Source organism: Cervus elaphus, chromosome 7, assembly GCF_910594005.1.
Source record: "Cervus elaphus chromosome 7, mCerEla1.1, whole genome shotgun sequence".
NCBI classification, from domain to species: Eukaryota; Metazoa; Chordata; class Mammalia; order Artiodactyla; family Cervidae; genus Cervus; species Cervus elaphus.
This window is the reverse complement of record NC_057821.1, coordinates 1,188,565-1,208,857: the sequence shown is the minus strand read 5'-3', so window position 1 is coordinate 1,208,857 and position 20,293 is coordinate 1,188,565. Positions and strand designations below refer to the sequence as shown.

At 40.4% G+C, this 20,293-nt stretch overlaps 1 protein-coding gene across 1 annotated transcript in view; it reads left to right on the top strand.

Annotated features, from left to right (window-relative positions):
• LOC122696852 (contactin-associated protein-like 3) overlaps window positions 1-20,293 on the top strand; it is a 219,511-nt gene that overhangs the window by 34,571 nt on the left and 164,647 nt on the right. Inside the window, 1 exon segment of the mRNA XM_043906968.1 lies at window positions 6,381-6,491. Coding sequence (XP_043762903.1) covers window positions 6,381-6,491 — 111 coding nt within the window.

Sequence of the window (20,293 nt, the reverse complement as noted above, 5' to 3'; positions counted from 1 at the left end):
GCACGTTCTTTGCAAGCCACCAAGGATGCTCTACTATTAGAATGCATAACTTGTTGGAAAAAGCAAGAAATTAGAAATCACCTCTGCTGTCCTCCACCCTATTTCCTATCAGAGTGGGCATTGAGGGTCATGAAATTAAACAACTGGATCTAGTGTAGTTATGCAAGCTCATGGCATGCAGAGAGGTGCCAAAGGTAGACCCACATTGGGTAGCTGCAGATATGAACACACTGGGACCTGCTGCAGCACATATTTTTGGGAGAAAGTGAGGGTGGTAGCAACTGAACTGAAGCTGGGAAATTATTCAAGGGTCCCTAGAGTGTCCTGCATGCCAGTCTTATAAGCTTAGAACGTCCTGTAGATTCCAAGGGGTCATCAACTCCTCTGCACTGTGTGTGTAGCTGAGGGCTAGAAATTGGCCAGTGCCCCCAAAACAGTTGGCTAAGTTCAGAACTGGAGTCCAAAGTAGTGAAGACATGGATTGAGAATCTGCATGAAAATGGAACCCCAGTTATGTGGATTAAGCACACCACACTGTCCTTTTCATTCGAGGGAGTATGCCTGGTTATTACGAAGTGGTTATTGTTACGAGTGGTTATTACAAAGAGAAATAAACTTACTTTTAGCCTATTTAACTATAATATTATCTATTTTCACTTGTTAATTCTTATAAGTTTATTACTTGTACTCACTTCTTTTTCCTGCCTAGGTGGTAAATGGTTGTACTTATCAATTGTTTTGCTATCTCATTTGTTAAAAACAATTGTTTATGAATAATTCTTGTAGCTTTGAAGCATTTCAGGATTCATGCTTATTGGGGGATAGAAACAGTATTTATCAGAATATTGATAAGAATGATATTCAGTGGAAATCAAAAAATTTTTTTAATAATTCCAGAGAAAAGTTAAATTGGGTCTTTACAACTTTGTCTTCAGGAATTATAGTATAAAATATAGACATTTCAGATAGAAAACAATAGTCAGGGAGACTTTGGATGGCATCTGAGCCTTCGCGTTGCTTGAATATAGTTTACTTAGAAACACAGTGAATGCACAGAAAGCATATACAGAGTTGCTCTTCCATGTAGTGGGACGTGGTCATGTTTTTTGATCATGTGCATTCTCAGATTTGACTGTGTGAAACTGAATTGGAACAATTAGGGTTGTAAAGAAAGCTATTACTTTTAAAATTGTTTCTCAAAAACAAATATTGCATCACAAAAGTGATTACATCTCACTCTTTTTTAAAAAGACTATGGTTTCTTTTGAAGAAATAATAAAAAATGAAAATATGACTTGGAACTCTGAATGCTGCCTTCTGTATCTCTCTATGGAGATAATATGTTTATAGACTATTTTGAAGAAGTTTATTTGATGACTTGTGTTACCATACAGAAAGTAATAAAAACAAATACTTCAGTCCTCATAGAAACTCTGTCATTCTTTGATTTCTTTTTCCCAGTTGTGTGATTCAGTTATGTAACATCCTCATTGTACAGATGATATAACTGAAGCTTAGGGAAGGCCACTGACACCACAGTAGTAGGCAGCTTGGTAAATGCCAAACCCACACCCCATCTGGCTCCAGAATCCACACTTGGTCCTCAAGTTTTCAATCCAGTAAGGAGAGATCTCAAAATGGTGAGATGAGAAAGATGTGCCTAAGTGGGGAGCATCTGGCCAGACTTAGAAAGAAAGCTGTGCTGGGGTGAGGTGGGAGCTGGGAAAGGAGCAGTCTTGCCAAGTTAAGCAGTTGATGGAAATAGTCCTTACTTGCCCTCAAACAGCTTTGTGACCTTGAGGAGGTTACTTAGGCCCCAGGAACCCCTTTATTTAAAGGGGGAAATGATGCAGGCTCCATCTCCACAACAGGCTGTCACCCTTGAGAAACTGTCAGGTCAACATTTGCATTAGCGCAGCTGACTATGGATTGTGGATGGTCCCCATCTTCTGGAATTTTCTGAAAAATGTCCCAGTAATAATCATCTCCCAGGAATATCTCAACAGCTTGTACCTATAATACGCACACCCACTATGGGAGATTCTTTGCTCTTTTTTTTTTTTTTTTTCCATTTATTTTTATTAGTTGGAGGCTAATTACCTTACAATATTGTAGTGGTTTTTGTCATACATTGACATGAATCAGCCATGGATTTACATGTATTCCCCATCCCGATCCCCTCTCCCACCTCCCTCTCTACCCGATCCCTCTGGGTCTTCCCAGTGCACCAGGCCCGAGCACTTGTCTCATGCATCCAAACTGGGGTGGTGATTTATTTGTGCCATGGATCCTTCTGGCACTTTGCTGAAGCTGTGACCTCTTTTCAGAGCAATGCTTGTGAAATGTGTAAAATGTATACATCTGGTTACAAAGTAAATAGTTATATTGAGATGCTAATATCAATATATTAGAAATTATACTCTGTCTTCTTAATTATTAGAGCATTAAATAACAAGATCTAGTGGTGATTTTATTTATTTATTTTTCTAGTGGTGATTTTAATAAATGCTGTTATTTTGAAGTAAGGAGGACCATAAACAATATTTCTGGGTATCTGTAATTTACGTTGGTAACAAATGCATAGCACTAGTGAATACAGTCTCTTTTGTCTACATTTGTGATTGAGGAATATGCTAAAATTTAGCTAGAGGTTAGTGAAAATAAAGATGTAATTTTTTCTATTCATCTTAACAGACCTGCTAAATCACATCTGTACTGCATGTTATTAAGAACCCTTGAACTGTGTGGTTCAGTGTTTCAAGTTCTATGAAAAAACCTCCTGGGCTTTTGATTGAACTTCTAATGAATCTTCAATTCAAACTAGAGAAAACCAATACATTAGAAATACTGTCTTCCTATTTGCGATCATTGCAGTCTGAGCTTATGTAGTTATTCTTTAATGTCTTTCAGTACAATTTTTATCATAATCTCCATAAACATCTTGCAAGCTCTGTAAGATTCATTCTTAGGTATTTTGTATGTTTTGTTGCCATTTGCTATTCTATTTAATTTATTTTCTAACTATGAATAAGTTTAGAAATGTAATCAGCTTTTGTATAAGGAATTATGAAGCTAGCCCATGACTTTCAGAATTTCAGCCTATATAAATATCTGGAAATGATAACAGTTCCTTTTTTCCCGCCAATTTTGTGCTTTTATTTTTTAAATTTTCTTTTATGTCCTAATAGGACTTTTAGTGCAGTGTTCAATAGAAACAGTAGTTAAGATGTTCTTTCTGACTTTCAAGGAAGTACTTTTAATATTTTCCCATTGAGGACTATTGTGCTGGAGCCAATTTTTAGCAGCTATGAAGTCCTAATCATTAATTTTCAGTGAATTTTGTATGAAAATACAATCATTATAAAATTAAATTACTTATTAATTTAGTAATTTATAAATTAGCATAATAAAGTAAATCATATAAAAACAAAGTAATGCATTCTGAAATTTTGACATATACTACTTTATTTTATGGCATCTTCAGTTTAGTTCAGTTCAGTCACTCAGTCATCTCCAACTCTTTGTGGCCCCATGGACTGCAGCACACCAGGCCTCCCTGTCCATCACCAACTCCTGGAGCCTACTCAAACTCATGTCCATTGAGTCAGTGATGCCATCTGACAATCTCATCCTCTGTCGTTCCCTTCTCCTCCCGCCCTCAATCTTTCCCAGCATCAGGGTCCTTTCAAATGAGTCAGCTCTTCACATCAGGTGGCCAAAGTACTGGAGTTTCAGCTTAAGCATCAGTCCTTCCAATGAACACCCAGGACTGATCTCCTTTAGGATGGACTGCTTGGATCTCCTTGCAGTCCAAGGGACTCTCAAGAGTCTTCTCCAACACCACAGCTCAAAAGCATCAATTCTTCAGCGCTCAGCTTTCTTCACAGTCCAACTCTCACATCCATACATGACCACTGGAAAAACCATAGCCTTGACCAGATGGACCTTTGTTGTCAAAGTAATGTCTCTGCTTTTTAATATGCTGTCTAGATTATTCATGGCATTTCTTTCAAGGAGCAAGCATCTTTTAATTTCATGGCTGCAGTCAACATCTGCAGTGATTTTGGAGCCCCCCAAAAGATAAAGTCTGTCACTGTTTCTGTTGTTTCCCCATCTATTTGGCATGAAGTGAAGGGACCAGATGCCGTGATCTTAGTTTTCTGAATGTTGAGTTTTAAGCCAACTTTTCCACTCTCCTCTTTCACTTTCATCAAGAGGCTGTTTAGTTCCTCTTCACTTTCTGCCATAAGGGTGGTGCCATCTGCATATCTGAGGTTATTGATATTTCTCCCAGCAATCTTGATTCCAGCTTGTGCTTCTTCCAGCCCAGCGTTTCTCATGATGTGCTCTGCATATAAGTTAAATAAGCAGAGTGACAATATATAGCCTTGACGTACTCCTTTTCCTATTTGGAACCAGTCTGTTGTTCCATATCCAGTTCTGACTGTTGCTTCTTGACATGCATACAGATTTCTCAAGAGGCAAGGTGGTCTGGTATTCCTAGCTCTTTCAGAATTTTCCACAGTTTATTGTGATCCACACAGTCAAAGGCTTTGGCATAGTCAGTAAAGCAGATACAGATTTTTTTCTTTTTTTTTTGGAACTCTCTTGCTTTTTCAATGATCCAGCGGATGTTGGCAATTTCATCTCTGGTTCCCCTGCTTTTTCTAAATCCAGCTTGAACATCTGGAAGTTCATGGTTCATGTACTTCTGAAGCCTGGCTTAGAGAATTTTGAGCATTACTTAACTAGCGTGTGAGATGAGTGCAATTGTGTGGTAATTTGAGCATTCTTTGGCATTGCCTTTCTTTGGGATTGGAATGAAAACTGACCTTTTCTCGTCCTGTAACCACTGCTGAGTTTTCCAAATTTGCTGACATATTGAGTGCAGCACTTTCACAACATCATCTTTCAGGATTTGAAATAGCTCAACTGGAATTCCATCACCTCCACTAGCTTTGTTTGTAGTGATGCTTCCTAAGGCCCATTTGACTTCACATTCCAGGATATCCGGTCTAGGTGCATGATCACACCATCGTGATTATCTGGGTCATGAAGATCTTTTTTGTACAGTTCTTCTGTGTATTCTTGCCACCTCTTCTGCTTCTTTTAGGTCCATACAATTTCTGCCTTTTATTGAGCCCATCTTTGCCTGAAATATTCCCTTGGTATCTCTAATTTTCTTGAAGAGATTTCTAGTCTTTTCTATCCTATTGTTTTCCTCTATTTCTTTGCATTGATCGCTGAGGAAGGCTTTCTTATCTTTCCTTGCTATTCTTTGGAACTCTGCATTCAAGTGGGTATATCTTTCCTTTTCTCCTTTGCTTTTCACTTCTCTTTTTTTTCCACAGCTATTTGTAAAGCCTCCTTGGACAGCATTTTGCTTTTTTGCATTTCTTTTTCTTGGGGATGGTCTTGAAACCTGTCTCCTGTACAATGTCATGAACCTCTGTCCATAGTTTGTCAGGCACTCTATCAGATCCAGCCCCTTAAATCTATTTCTTGCTTCCACTATATAATCATAAGGGGTTTGATTTAGGTCACACCTGAGTGGTCTAGTGGTTTTCCCTACTTTTTTCAATTAAAGTCTGAATTTGTCAATAAGGGGTTCATGATCTGAGCCACAGTCAGCTCCTGGTCTTTTTTTTTTTTTTTGCTAACTGTATAGAGCTTCTCCATCTTTGGCTACAAAGAATAAATCAATCTGATTTTAGTGTTGACCATCTGGCGATGTCCATGTGTAGAGTCTTCTCTTGTGTTGTTGGAAGAGGGTGTTTGCTACTTTATTTTTATGGCATCTTACTGTTATCTAATCTCTTGAGGTTATTTACATACCTTGAATCTGTGTGGTGAAAATGCCATATAATGATGTAATACATGCATTCTCTTTCCAACTTCATGATTAGTGACATCACATTGATAGCCTTGAATTGGCCACAGTATAAGTATTTACACCAGTGTTTTTGTTGTCTAGTTCAGTCATATCTGACTCTTTAATGACTTCATGGATTGTAACTCCTCTGTCCAAGGCATTTGCCAGGCAGAATACTGGAGTGGGTTGCCATTTCCTCCTCCAGGGGATCTTCATGACCAAGAGATCTAACCCAAGTCTCTTGCTTGGCAGGAGGAACAGTATACACCATGGGTAAGTGACAAATGCTACCACGATGTTAAAGGTTTATTAATAAACCTCTGATCAAGACTAATGTTTACCACAGGCTCTAGTGCTTTCCTAGCCTGTTGGATAAAGGAAAGGGAATTAAGAATGAAAAGATGGAGAGTGGGAGGGGAATGAGAAGGAGATGAAAGTAAAAGGGCAGGAAGAAGACAGAGAGGCGTCAGTCAATGTGTTAACCAGAATGTGGTGTGTTTCCCCCCAGATAACTGTGATGCTCCTCTGGCGTCCTCCTTGCCCCGGGCTTCCTTCACCAGTTCCTCGGAGCTGTCTAGTAGCCATGGCCCTGGCTTTGCAAGTCTTAATCGCAGGGATGGTGAGTCTGCAACTGTTTGCTTGTTAATCTCCTTTTTAGTTTTAGAACTGGTTATAGAAGGATGACTAATCAAGTGTGCTGGTTAGGAATAACTAAAACAACACATGAAGAGCCAGGGTCACAGCCACTGGGGAAAACTCAATAGGCCACTGCATATGTCTGTGAGATGTGAAGCTGCCATAGGATATGGTGGGAAAATGACTTCATCCCCAGACTTGGCCTGAGAAAACCAGGTGAAGGCTGCTACTGAAAATAAAGATCCCCTTCCTATTAGTGGGAAAGGAGTTAGTGACAATTTTTTGGAGAGTTATTCATCCACTTTTGCTATTTGAATGTTGTTGAGTTAATCACTTTTTCTGTTGCACATATATTAATTCAGTGGATTAAACACGTGAATACATACACATAAAACTCTAATGTTTTGATATTTTTTTAAGAGATAGATTTTTTAAATGAAAGATTTATTCAGAAAGTAAAAGTTAAAATTAACTGCCTCATGTAGAAACACTGCTGTAAACTCTGGAGATACTACTAGGGGATTGACTGTGTTTCTCCCTCTTTGACATTTTCTAAGATTAGCATTTAAGATTAGCGTTCAAGATTTTCTAGCTTGAATTTACTGTGTCCTTAAGAATCAAATTCCAAAAACCCAGTAAGTGATCAATAAATGGGCAGGGAAAAGTAAGAAAACAGGTGAAGAAATTCATTGAGCTCATGGTGGGAAGGCATGTCTGTTAATTGCCTACCTTCATCATCTTTGCCCAGGAAAAGGCATTTTATGGGCAGATATTTACTCCTCAAAGCATCATCCATAATCTAGATTTCAATGAGATCAATTAAATTAAAATTACCCATTTTGGTCTAATAGTTACTCTAATATCAGGTTATCATATAAACTTTCCAGTGGTACCCTAAAATTGTAAAACCTAAATAAGCCATATTTAATTAGTTTAAAGAAGCTCAAGGGGCTTGTGTGTTGTGTTTCAAATTTGCATATGTCAAATATGTTTCTGATTCAGGACTCTAGTACTGTCAGTATGGTAGCACTGGAAAGTTTATAAACATTAGAAGGGAAAATCCTGAAGTTTAAGATAAACTTATTTCTATTCAATTTAATTAAAAAATTAATAACTCAGAGTATGATAAGCCATCATTATAAAATGCTAAGTACAAAGCTTATCTTCTATATTTAAACTACTCTCTTTGCATATTTAAATTAATTAAAGAGAGTGGCAATCAGCTAATGAAGTTTTTTTTTTAATGGTTGTTGCTACTCTGATTGTATATAGTGTAGATTTTGCTAATATTTCTAGATGCTACCACCTGATTTCAGACCCATTTCTAAAGCATGCTTTAGATAGCACAATTTATCAATATTCCTACTAAGGGATTATTTATGTGTGTTTTCTATTAAAAGTCAGCATCTTGGAGTCTTTTTTTGGCATTTCCTTTGCCTTGGCGAATGCTGGAGAACATATTAGTTCACTTTAGATTACTGTGAGGTAAAATATGGATAGTATAAAATGTGGATGAGCAGAATGAGCATAGTGATGATGATGATTCTTCATATATAGTAGTTTTAGCTTTAAAAAAATATTTTGTGTATGATCTAGCAATGAAAACCATGTTGGACTCCCTGATATATGCTTAAAATTCCCTTGGTCTATGTTATAATATTCGCAGGTTTTAAAGAAGGTGGCCTGTCTTACATTCCTAGTTTCTTATAATGTTCATTAGAATTAGAAATGCCTCCAATATTACAGCTTCCACCAAGAGCTTTATACATAATAGCCCATCACTTCATCTACCTGATACATAAAGGTGATAAGAGAATAATCTATGTATAACTTTTGATTGTGTGAGTGTGTATCTGTCTATCTATAAATTTGACCCCTGGTATAAACCAAATTCAAAAAATTCAAAATTGAAGGTATCTGATGACTTTAAAGTACATCACCGATTCAACACATAACAATACTGATTTATTAGAATTTATTGCACATTTAATGTTTTTCATTTTATATATAGTTTTGCTTTCACATTTTATTTATGCATTTATTTTGTTTTCTATTAATTTATGAAAAGGAGTAAACTATTTCTTAGAGAAGACTTTACAATAAATAGAAGAAAGAGGTCTGTGAAGGATATTGAGAGGGATGAGCAGAGAAGTCAGGGTAGATCCACATGTTTCCAGGGACAGGCAGAACTCAAGCAGAGAGTCTAATCATATCAGCTGCTTTTGTTTCTATTAATATTAAGTTGATATTTCCTAGAATTATGTTACCCAATATTTCTCATAAAAATAAGATTGCTGAAATCTGTATATTCTAAATAAGAATGTTGTAATATGATTTCATTTTTTTCTTCTAAAAAATCTCCTAAGGAAACTTTATCCAGTTTATCCAAGGTTTTCCAGACGAAAGTTAAAAAAACAAAACCCAAACCAAAGACTATCTTAGTAAACCATGCTGGACTTTCATTCTGTATCTTGCATATAAAAATAGCCTTTTGTTTTTACAATTATTGTTATTCCTCAGATTGGTTCTGTAGCATTTCAGATGCTCCTTTCCAGCATCGCTGTGTTCTCTCTGGTCATGTGATCTGTAAACACAGGTGTGATGGTGAAATGTGTGGTTCTACTGCTGCTGCTGCTGCTGCTAAGATTCTTCAGTCGTGTCCAGCTCTGTGCGACCCCTTAGACGGCAGCCCACTAGGCTCTGCTGTCCCTGGGATTCTCTAGGCAAGAACACTGGAGTGGGCTGCCATTTCCTTCTCCAGTGCATGAAAGTGAAAAGTGAAAGTGAAGTCCCTCAGTCCTGCCCGACTCTTCACGACCCCATGGACTACAGCCCACCAGGCTCCTCCATTCATGGGATTTTCCAGGCAAGAGTACTGGAGTGGGGTGCCATTGCCTTCTCCATGTGTGGTTCTGACCAGAAGCTCATTGAAGTTGATTAGAAGGAAGTATGGGCTTCCCTGGTGGCTCAGAGGTTAAAGCGCCTGCCTGAAATTCGGGAGACCTGGGTTCAATCCCTGGGTTGGGAAGATTCCCTGGAAAAGGAAATGGCAGCCCACTCCAGTTTTCTTGCCTGGAGAATCCCATGGACAGAGGAGCCTGGTGGGCTACAGTCCATGGGGTCGCAAACGACTGAGCGACTTCACTTTCACTTTCAGAAGGAAGTAAACACACATTTGGGCTTCCCCGGTGGCTCAGCTGATAAAGAATCCACCCGCAATGCAGGAGATCCCAATTCAATTCCTGGGTTGGAAAGATCCTCTGGAGAAGGAGATAGGCTACTCACACTGGTATTCTTGGGCTTCCCTGGTGGCTCAGATGGTAAAGAATCTGCCTGCAATGCAGGAGACCTGGGTCTAATCCCTGAGTTGGGAAGATTCTCTGGAAGAGAGCATGGCAACCCACTCCAGCATTCTTGTTGCAGGAAGGGAGACTCCTTCCAGGGCCCGAAAGTCGGCTCTTGTCTAACACTCAGAATTAAATTTTCCAAGGAGATACATGTGCTGATAAAGCAAGAGATTTTATTGGGGTGGGGGGCACCTGGGTGGAGAGCAGGAGGATGAGGGAACCAGGGAGAACTGCTGTCACGTGGCTTGCAGCCTCGAGTTTTATGGTGATGGGATTAGTTTCCGGGTTGTCTTTGGCCAATCATTCTGACTCAGAGTCCTTCCTGGTGGCACACGCATTGCTCAGCCAAGATGGATGCCAGCAAGAAGGATTCTGAGAGGTGGTTAGACACATCGTGTCACCTTTTGACCTTTCCTGAACTCTTCCTGTTGGTGGTGGCTTGTTAGTTCTGTGTTGCTTACCAGGACCTCCTGTTGTAAAACAACTTATGCAAATGTTTACTATGGTGCCTGGCCAGCGTGGGCGGTTTCAGTCAGTGTGCTTCTCCTATCATTCTTGGCTGGAGAATCCCCATGGACATAAGAGCCTGGCAGGCTATAGTCCGTGAGGTCCCAAAGAGTCGGACACAACTGAATGACTAAGCACAGCATCATACACACATTTTGTTTGAGGCTGATAGCTCAGTTTCTCTGTACACTGGTGCTGAGTTGAATCTAAGAGACAGAGTTTGGGGTGAAGTGGTAAAGGATAGCTTTATTACCTTGCCAGGCAAAGGGGGCCACAGTGGGACTAATGCTTTTTAAATCATGTGTCCACACTTCGGAGAGATAATGAGAGTTTTTATAGCAATTGTTCAAAGAGGATGTGATCAGCTCATGGACATTCTTCTGATGGTTTGGTGGTGAGGTAAATGGAGTCAACCTTCAGGTCCAACTGGCCTGGGGTCTCCAGGCTTGTGGGCAGCATACTGTCATTGATCGTTAACTTCTCCCACCTCGAGGCAGCTTCAACATCTGCAAAATAGTTCAAAGATATTGTTGTGTATATCTGTTGATGGGGAAACAGGACCTTGTCCAAAAGCTGCTCTTGACTTTCTTCCTGGTCTCACATCCCTCCCTTCCCTAATTAACAACTGCATGAATCTGCCCATTGGAACTCAGGGGAGGTCATAGAGGCTGAATGAAGGCTGTTTCCTGTAATCAAAGAAATGAGGGACATAGAAAGTTGTGCCCAGGAGCCCCATAGGGCCCTGCATGGTATCATGTTCTTTTTTGTTTTTCCAAAATGCTTGCATAAACCGTCATTCCCAGAAAGAGGAACCACTCTATTCATGGCCCAGATGCTGAAATTCATGCACTCTACTGCAGCAAGCCACTCATCAGTGACAGCGCAAATGAGATTGCTTCAAATTTAGCTTGATCAAAAATGACATTTCAGATTGCTATTTGTGTATTGCCAACAGGAAGTAGATGGAAACAAGCTGAAATGACTGGATGTCTTCTTTTTTCTTTGTAATTCTTCACCTTCTCATACTGACATTGATCCCGTTTCCTCAAAATAGACATATATTTTGGTGGAGCCAAGAAAGATTTTTGTCTGAAGTTCCAATACAGTGAATGACTAAGAATTTTAGAACTATTCTCAGTTTTAAGATACTTATTTTTCAAGTTAGGAAGTACACTTACTAGTACAAGTTAATGCTATAGGTTTTAGCAGAAAATAAATATGTATGATTACATTAGGGGAAAATGCTTAGACTTGGGCATTAGACAGTGAACATTTTCTTATAACCTGCAATGTCTGATTATTTGGATCTGCAGTATCCCAAATAAGATATGATATAAAATTCATTCTTTGTTATAACAAAGTTAAAAAATAAGGGAAAGAGTGAATAATAATTTAAAATGTCAAAAAGTATGTCAATTCCTGATATAAATCAGAATATTACATCAAAAATTTCTGATGCAAATCTTATAATAATTAACTTTCCCCTCATATTTTTTCATAGAATCATAGTTCTCAAATATTCCTATCATTTATTCACAGGCTAGAAGCCTGGTAGACCTGGTCAGTATTCCCAAATACTAGTCTGAGCAATTCAAATTGCCATAAAAGAGCTTATGAATTAAATTTTTATAGATATATGAATGTACTGGGAAATTTTTGCCTCTGGATGTCAGATTTTGCATTCTGTTTGTCTGTGCTTCTAAAAATTTTTAGACCATTTAAGGCCAATACACATTTTTTCTTGAAGCCACTTTTTTTCTGTTGTTATTATTTTTTAAACAAGTGATCCTGTAGATGCACTGTGGTTGTTGAGTGCAATGAATAAGCCAAGTGTAACAGCATCTGTACACCCACATACTAAAGCCTGGGCGGCACTGTCCTGACAACCATGTAACTTTATTATTAAATCACAGCTCCTCTAAAATGCACTATTGTAGGGACTTCCTTGGGATCCAATGGTTGACTCGTGCTTCCAATACAGGGGACTTAGGTTCAGTCCCTGGTCAGGGAACCAAGATCTCACATGCCATGGAGCAAGGCCAAATAAATAAATAAAATAATAAAATGCATGTTAGTAGCATGTGGGAGGAGAAACCATCAAATCCCAGAGTTTGTGTAGACCAGGCTATAGAGTTGTCATGTGGAATTGCATAGAACTCATCTTTTCTGATTCTTCAGTGGTCCTTTTCAAGATCTAGAGTCTTCTGTTTCCCCATAGAGCCTAAGGCACTAGATGATACAAACCAGGACAAACCAAGAGTGTTTTCAGTGTCGTCAACAACTTCCAGGGAGACAGTGTTGTCGTTTGTGTCTATCATGTAGCCCAAATTATAGAACTACCCCCCAAATAAGGCAATCTTGTCTCTTTTGGATTCATAGCCTCTTTTGAACAGAAGAACATCTTCCAGGGATGCTCAGAGTTCCTTGCTCCTACTTCTGTCCAAGACAGTATTTGGGTTTACAGACGGGCTCCTGCCCTCATGGAGCTGAACAGTAGGAGGGGTGCCCCATGTTGGGGTCTCAGCTCCTTGTTATCTGCTGAGGGACGTTTGTCTGCTCTTAACTCTGGGGGTTACTGGGCACCCATTCCTGAAACCTGTGGCAGATATACCTCTTGGTAAGATCATGTTCCCAGGGAATAAGCCACTATCCCTTTAGGAATCTGTCTGGTGTCACTCCTTGCCTCCTTGAAGCCTGACCTTGAGTCTCATTTGGTTTCCAGCCTGAGTTCCCTTGATTACAGGTTTAATTTGTCTTTGTCAAGTTAACCTGTTCAGATCCAGTCAGACTCTCATTTAACTTCTATGCCCCCTTTTGGTGGCCTGTGGGGAATTCTGGGTCACTATGTGGGGAGGTGGGGGGGCGGGGAATCCTGTGAATGACTTCGTCCTGTCCCGAAGTGACCTATCGCTTCCACTCAGCTTGTGGCCAGCGGTGGTCACGCAGCCCCTCTCAGCCACCAGGGGGCGGGGAAGCGCAATCCTGCCTGGGCCTGGAAGGGAGAAAACCGGAAACTGTTGGAGACTCTTAGTAATGACCGCCCAGCCCCTACACGATGATCTCTCCAAACTCCACACGGGCCCCCAGAAAGCCTCTCCTCTGCTTGTTTGTTTCTCTCACTCTCTGTCCCCCTGGGACTTCATTCCTGAGCAAGGTGTCTGAATCACTTCTCCCACGACCTTTCACCCTTCCTCCATTTCCCCTCTTTCCCACAATCCTCTGGGCTTCCATCTCTTCTTCCTGACAAAGGGGGCGACACCACACGTACTGTTTCTTGTTTTCTCAGTTGGTCTTTGTCCTCCGTGGCTTCTCTAGGGCTTAAGGGGATAGTGATCACTGGCTAACAGGATTTGCTGGAGAGAGGAGTGAAAAGCACAATGGATTATCTTTGCAAATTATGTCTGTGTTTGTAATCTGAGCAGTAAGTATCTCAAGGTTGCAACAATTTTGCCATAGTATTTTTCCAAGAGTAAATAATACCTATGACGTACTTGACAACTTCCCCAAAGGTATGTAGAAGCTCCTCTAAGCACTGTCCAAATTCTAAAATGGTTGTCTAGCAAATTCAGCTGATTTTTCCCCCAAAGTAATTCACTTTTATGTTGTGTGTAATATACAGAAATGTTCATGAAAGTCATTTACTTAACAGTATGTATCCTTGACATGAATGAGGGCTAGTGGCTTAGTCAGTAAAGAATCTGCCTGCAATGCAGGAGACCCAGGTTCAATCCCTGGATCAGGAAGATGCCCTGGAGAAGGGAATGGCCACCCACTCCAGTATTCTTGCCTGTGAAATCCCATGGACAGAGGAGCCTGGTGGGCTGCAGTTCATGGAGTTGCAAGAGTCAAACATGTCTTAGTGAGTAAACCATCACCATCCTGACATACACCATGATTGGTCATTGTTTACTCCACTTTAAATATTGGCATCCCTATGAAGATATGTTTTGCCCCATCACCTCATACTGCTTTGCTCATACAATGTAATTCCATTGCTTCTTGTGGGGATATCCTTTTTTTCCCATGTTAGAGCACAGAGGAACCCTGAATTGCTAGTTTAACTGGTGACATCGAAACTGGTCCAGGAAGACCATAGCCAGTGACTAAGTCTGCTGGAATATCTCAGTGGAACCTTTCGTGGCTGCTCCTGCCTTTGCTCTGAACATAATGAGGAGCTTCTTAACCAGTTGCTGACTGAAAGATGGTATTTCAGGGGTTCCCTGTTCTCTCTACAGTGTGATTTTTGCAGTGGAATCCTCCCTTGTTGCTGTGTTTCCTTCAAGGAAATCCAGCGGAGGGGCTTCACCCTGACAGATAATAGTTCCATACTTTACTGGGGATGAATGCCAACTCCCTGAAAAAAAAAATGCTCCTTTATCAGTTGTATTTGCATTTTGTGATGCTTAGATCTCATCCTTTTTGGAGTCTCACTTTACTACTCTATTTTATATAACAGGTTGTCGGTACATACTCTTTTTATCCAAGGCTTTCACAGTGTGCTTACAAAGTGTAATGAATTCAGCTAAATAACATCACTAAAGAAAATGTAACTTATACCATCAATGGAACTTTTTCCAGAGGCTTCTGGCTGAGTGAGCAGTGAAGTATGGATGGCTAATTTAGTTATCATGGTTATTTCCCTGACATGATCCTATACTGTATTTAATTGAAAAAGGAGCCATTGACTTAAGAAGTGTAATGGTGTATCTGTGGGAAGTGGTGAGGGCCTTGGAATAGAGTGCCTGGCCTCCTGGGCATCCTGGACTCCCCACTGTTCTCTACACATCAGAGGGAAATGATGCCTATTCTGAGTGATCCCATGAATGATCCAAACTCATATCTGTTCTGAGTAACTCAGGGGCCCTGAAAGATGCACAATGATGCTTTTATAGAATCAGACCAGATCTCAGAGCTGCACGTTTGGTAAACATGAAGATTTCACAGGAGATGGACAAATAAGCTCTGTCATACATGTTATTTAGTCATAATGAAGTACTACATGTTTGGATGGTTTATAGGCTTGCTGGGCAATTCTCATTTTATCTCTAAGATAAGAAATTAGCAAAATCATCTTATAGTCTTGTCAGTACAGAACTTCAAACAAATAAGAACTGAAAAGCTAAAAATCAACTCAACTCTGATTGCCTCTCTAGTGTATGTTTTCTGACACTTGGTTAGGGGTGTCGATTTGGTTTACAGAGATTTGGAAGGATGGACTAATTATAGCTCAGGCAGGCAGGATATCTCAGGCTCCTGTCTTGTTGTGGCAAGAATTTAAACAACAGATTGGTTTACAGCTCAAGCAGACAGATCTTTTATGAGCGATGAATAGTACACTCCTGAGAAGAGGGAGTACCTGACCTGAAGGAGTGGCCACGATCCCTCTTGACTTTCCCTTTTTAATCCTTCCCATCTTCTCCTCTTGGTTCTGCCCTGTGTGAGGTAGGGCTTGTACCAGCCACCAATCAGGAAAAGGAATGCAAATAGATGTATGCTCAAGGCTGGCTGACGGTTGCAAGTTACATAACAGTAGGCTTTATTGCACATGACTTTCCCATAATTTAGTCTGTTGGATATATGTGTAGAATATTTATGAGCCCTTAATGGGCCCCTGGCTGCCTAAGGTCCCTTGAGGACACATCTGTGCATCAAGGGCACTGTGTGCTGGACCTGGAGAAGCCCCTGGGGTTAGTTTTCATCCACTGTGTGCCTAGAGTGCTTGTGCAGCAGTTGGAAAAGTCTCTGTGGTTATTTTTGTAGCATATCTGTGAGTTTTCCTGGGCATGTCTAGGGTGAGATTTAGAGATCAGCTTGCATCCCTTTAGGCTAGGCCATCCCTTGTTGCTAATGCCTAACTCCCTACTTAACATTACTGTATATGAGAAGCAAAACAAAACAAACGGTAGCAATGGATTTTTATTTATTTTATGCAGAAAGAGCTGCAGCAGTGAATGTTAAATGCCACAGGCATTCAAAGTTGTCCCTTGGGATGCTTCAGACAGAACTTCAGGGAGTCACAGGTGAACAGTCACACTGTGTTTTTTTCCCCTTAATATTACTGGCATTTAACTGAAATCACAAATTAATCAGTATACACTTTTAAATTTTATTTTGAATTGTCTTCTTACAAAGCCATTACAGGGTATGTTTGCATTTAGTACAGGAGCGTGTTTTACTAGGCTGCTGTGTGATTTTTTTTTTTCCCCTTATGGATGCACTTTTTGGAAAACAGTATGTTCTCTCCTGCTCAGGCTGCTAGCAGATTGCTGGGAGTACAGCAGAAAGGGGATCAGAGGTTACCTAGACAGGCCCCAGAGGCAAAGTTTCTGTGTTTTCTCTACATCTTGATAGTCAGGAATGATATATGTAGCTAGTTGAAACTGCTTCTTAAGAAATCAGAGCTGGAGCAAATGCTTAAATTTTCCTCAGCACTGTAGGTGTGGTTGTGACAAAAACATCAGTGTTTAAAGCCCAGAGATCTCTGAGCAGGCAGGTCAGAGAGCATCCCCAGGGCCTGCCCACCCATCAGCCCCTCTTTCCTGGAACATCTGTCATTCCTGCTTCTCTCATCCTCTCCCTACTCACTCAGACCCAGCTGGAATCAGTAATATGTCTCCTGTGAATTTGCTGCTGTTGTTCAGTTGTTAAATTGTGTCTGACTCTTTATGATCCCATGGACTGCAGTACACCAGGCTTTCTTGTCCTTCACTATCTCCTCAGATTCGTGTCCATTGAATCAGTAATGCTATCCAACCATCTCATACTCTGCTTTCCCCTTATCCCTTTGCCTTCAGTCTTTCCCAGCATCAGGGTCTTCTCCAGTGAGTCGGCTTTTCACGTCAGGTGTCCAAAGTACCGGAGCTTCAGCTTCAGCATCAGTCCTTCCAATGACTATTCAGAGTTGGTTTCCTTTAGGATTGACTGGTTTGATCTCCTTGCAGTCCAAGGGACTCTCAAGAGACTTCTCCAGCACCACAATTCAGAGGCATCAATTCTTCAGCACTCAGCCTTTTTTATGGTCCAGTTCTCACATCCATATGTGACTACTGGAAAAACTATAGCCCACCAGGCTCCTGTGTCCATGGAATTCTCCAGGCAAGAACACTGAAGTGGGTAGCCATTCCCTTCTCCAGGGAATCTTCATGACCCAGAGATCAAGCCCAGGTCCATCTGAGTCACCAGGGAAGCCTCTTCTGTGAATTAAGATGCATTTAAGTGAGGAAAAAAAACACACAGAGCTTGATTAGATCCATTTGAGACAATGTAATGGAGATCTTGAAGGGAAACTTCCCTTGATGACAGTTTCAATTTAGCCATTTACTTACTTGACATATAGATGCCCTGGAGATGGGTGGGTCTCTTCACTTCAAATTAACCCATTTGACATTAGTCCCTTGGGTATCTCTCTGCTCTGAATCTTGTTGAAAGTTGAGGAAGGCTTGAAATTATTTTTCTTTTCAGCTCTGGGTAATTTCCCTCTCAGCACAAAACTGACAGTCTTTATGACAGTTCATGCCCCATGGTCACCAGGAGCAGGAGTCATTGTCTTTGTGGTCAGTGACCAGGATAATTAAGGCCCCAGCTGAGAGTTTCCTGTTCAACCTTTCCTTTCCTCCAAAGACACAAGTCACTGCCTGTGTCTGAGCCGACCAGAGGTGGGGGAAGCAGTCCCACAGGAGTAAGTGGAGACAAACCTTCCAATATATCTGCAAATTGTTTGCTGTTTTAGTCCTTGAGTCTTGTTCAACTCTTTGGGACCCCTTGGACTATAGCCTGCCAGGCTTCTTTGTCCATGGGATTTCCCAGGTAAGAATACTGGAGTGGGTTGCCGTTTCCTTCTCCAGGGGATCTTCCAGACCCAGGGATCGAACCTGCACCTCCGGCGTTGGCAGGGGGATTCTTCACCACTGAACCACCTGAGAAGTCCATGTCTGCCAGTATAGCAATATTAAATATAGTCTGGCTATCAAGAAACAAACAATACTGAACAACTGACAAATCACAGAGGTATGTTCTTAGAAGGGGTAGAGAATGAAAAGGGACCTAAGCTTTAATTAAACACCTTCATGAGAACCTAAAATGGTTGTTTCTTCTTTGCAAAGCAGAGACTGTAACACCAGTCTTACTTGCAGGGTGTGTGTCAAGTAACACTTGGAGCACCTGGGAGGGTCCTTAGCACATCCCATGCTTGTGAGAAGTATCAGCTCCTGCATTGTCTCTCGTTTATCTCGTTTACTGCAGAACATTGGTTCAGCTCTACCAGTCAGTAAGGCTGCTCGGGGCCCCCTAACAGTGTTCAGGTTATATTTGTGTATTTCCCACTTTTCCCAGTCATTAGTAAAAGAGGCAGTCACCGTGGTGGACTATGTGAGTGAGCAAAGCACAGTAGCTCACATCATCCCCCAGCAGGTGTCTGGGGATTACCCCATGGCTGTGTTATCTAAGGGAAATGAATTGCCCCATGGTACAGGGGACTCTGCAGTTTCATTACTTTGGCAGAGTACCTACTTAATCAAATAGCTTCATTTGCATACCAGTAGCACCTCCTCACCACAGGTAAGGGGTATGAATTGTTCAGGGTCAGTTACCTGCAGATGTTGAAGACCAGTTGACAGAGATGAAGATGTGTCTGTGAGAGGCTGGTCCCAAGGCAACATGCTGGCAACAAGCTGATACCTTTCAGTCTGTTGTGCTTTTGTACATGTGGTACTCATAACATGTTAGTGATACTTCCTGACTTCAACAGAGATTACAAATGACACAGAAAGATTGTGAAGTTTTTTAAAAGAGCGTATCATCAGTACATCCTTTGATACTAATATAAGTCAAAATACAGGACATTTAATAGTTTCTCAGAGATTTAAAAGGATTCATATAAAATTTTGTAAGTAGAACCTCTAAGTTAAAATGACAGCTAAATGCCAACACCTAATATTTGACTTATTTTGGTTACAAAATTATAGGCAATTGCCGAGTAATGTTACTTGGGACTATTAGTTAACCCTCAGCTAGAACTCAGAGGGACTTCTCATTCATCAGATATTAGTTGGGACCTTGGCACAAATGAGTAGAATTAGCAGGAAGGTGTTGGGTAATGATCATTCCTGCAATTAAAGACAAAGAAAGATTGATAAACTTTCACAGGGTGTAGAACACTAAGGAGATACAGTGACTAAATGCAACACAGGATCCTGGAACAGAAAAAGTGAGTTAGTAGAAAAATTGGAGACATCGAAATAAAGTTTATCATTTCTTTAACCTTGTACCAGTGTTCATAGCTTAGTTTTGATCAAAGTGCAATGGTGATGTCAGAAATTAACAGTAGGAGACATTAGCTAAAAAGTAGACAGGAATTCCTTACCCATCTTTGCAACTCTTTTGCAAATCTGAAATTATTTCAAAATAATTTCAAAAAGTTAAAAAATGTATTATAGGACAACCAAAAATGTGGCATATTATAGATTCTGGATCAAAGGAAAAGATTGTGCTTGTGACACAGTAAGAAGAAAATTTATAATATTGGAACAAGGATTTACTATAGGAAATGAGGAAGTCTCAGAAAGAATCTGTAAGCTTTAGACTTAACTAAGAGTTATACATGCAGTGCAGTTAACAGAGGATGTAGTGAAGCGATAGATGTGCCCACTTGCTGGTGACTTGCTGGTCACAGCCCCACACACTGATGTAAGTACCCCACTTCCATTTCCCTTCAAGCTGTCCTGTAACCATTTCACACCTCTCCTGATGGGCACTGTCATAACAGTTTTAGTAAACGGGGTGTGGATGTTAATAATTGCCCTTAATATAAAGATAATAAATGTTGCCTACAGGATCAGGCTTTGTTATGAGAGTCTCGAATTAGGTGTAAGAATAATGGGAAAAAATTTTTAAAGCTACTTTTTTCATGTTAGGGATTGTTTACATGACACTG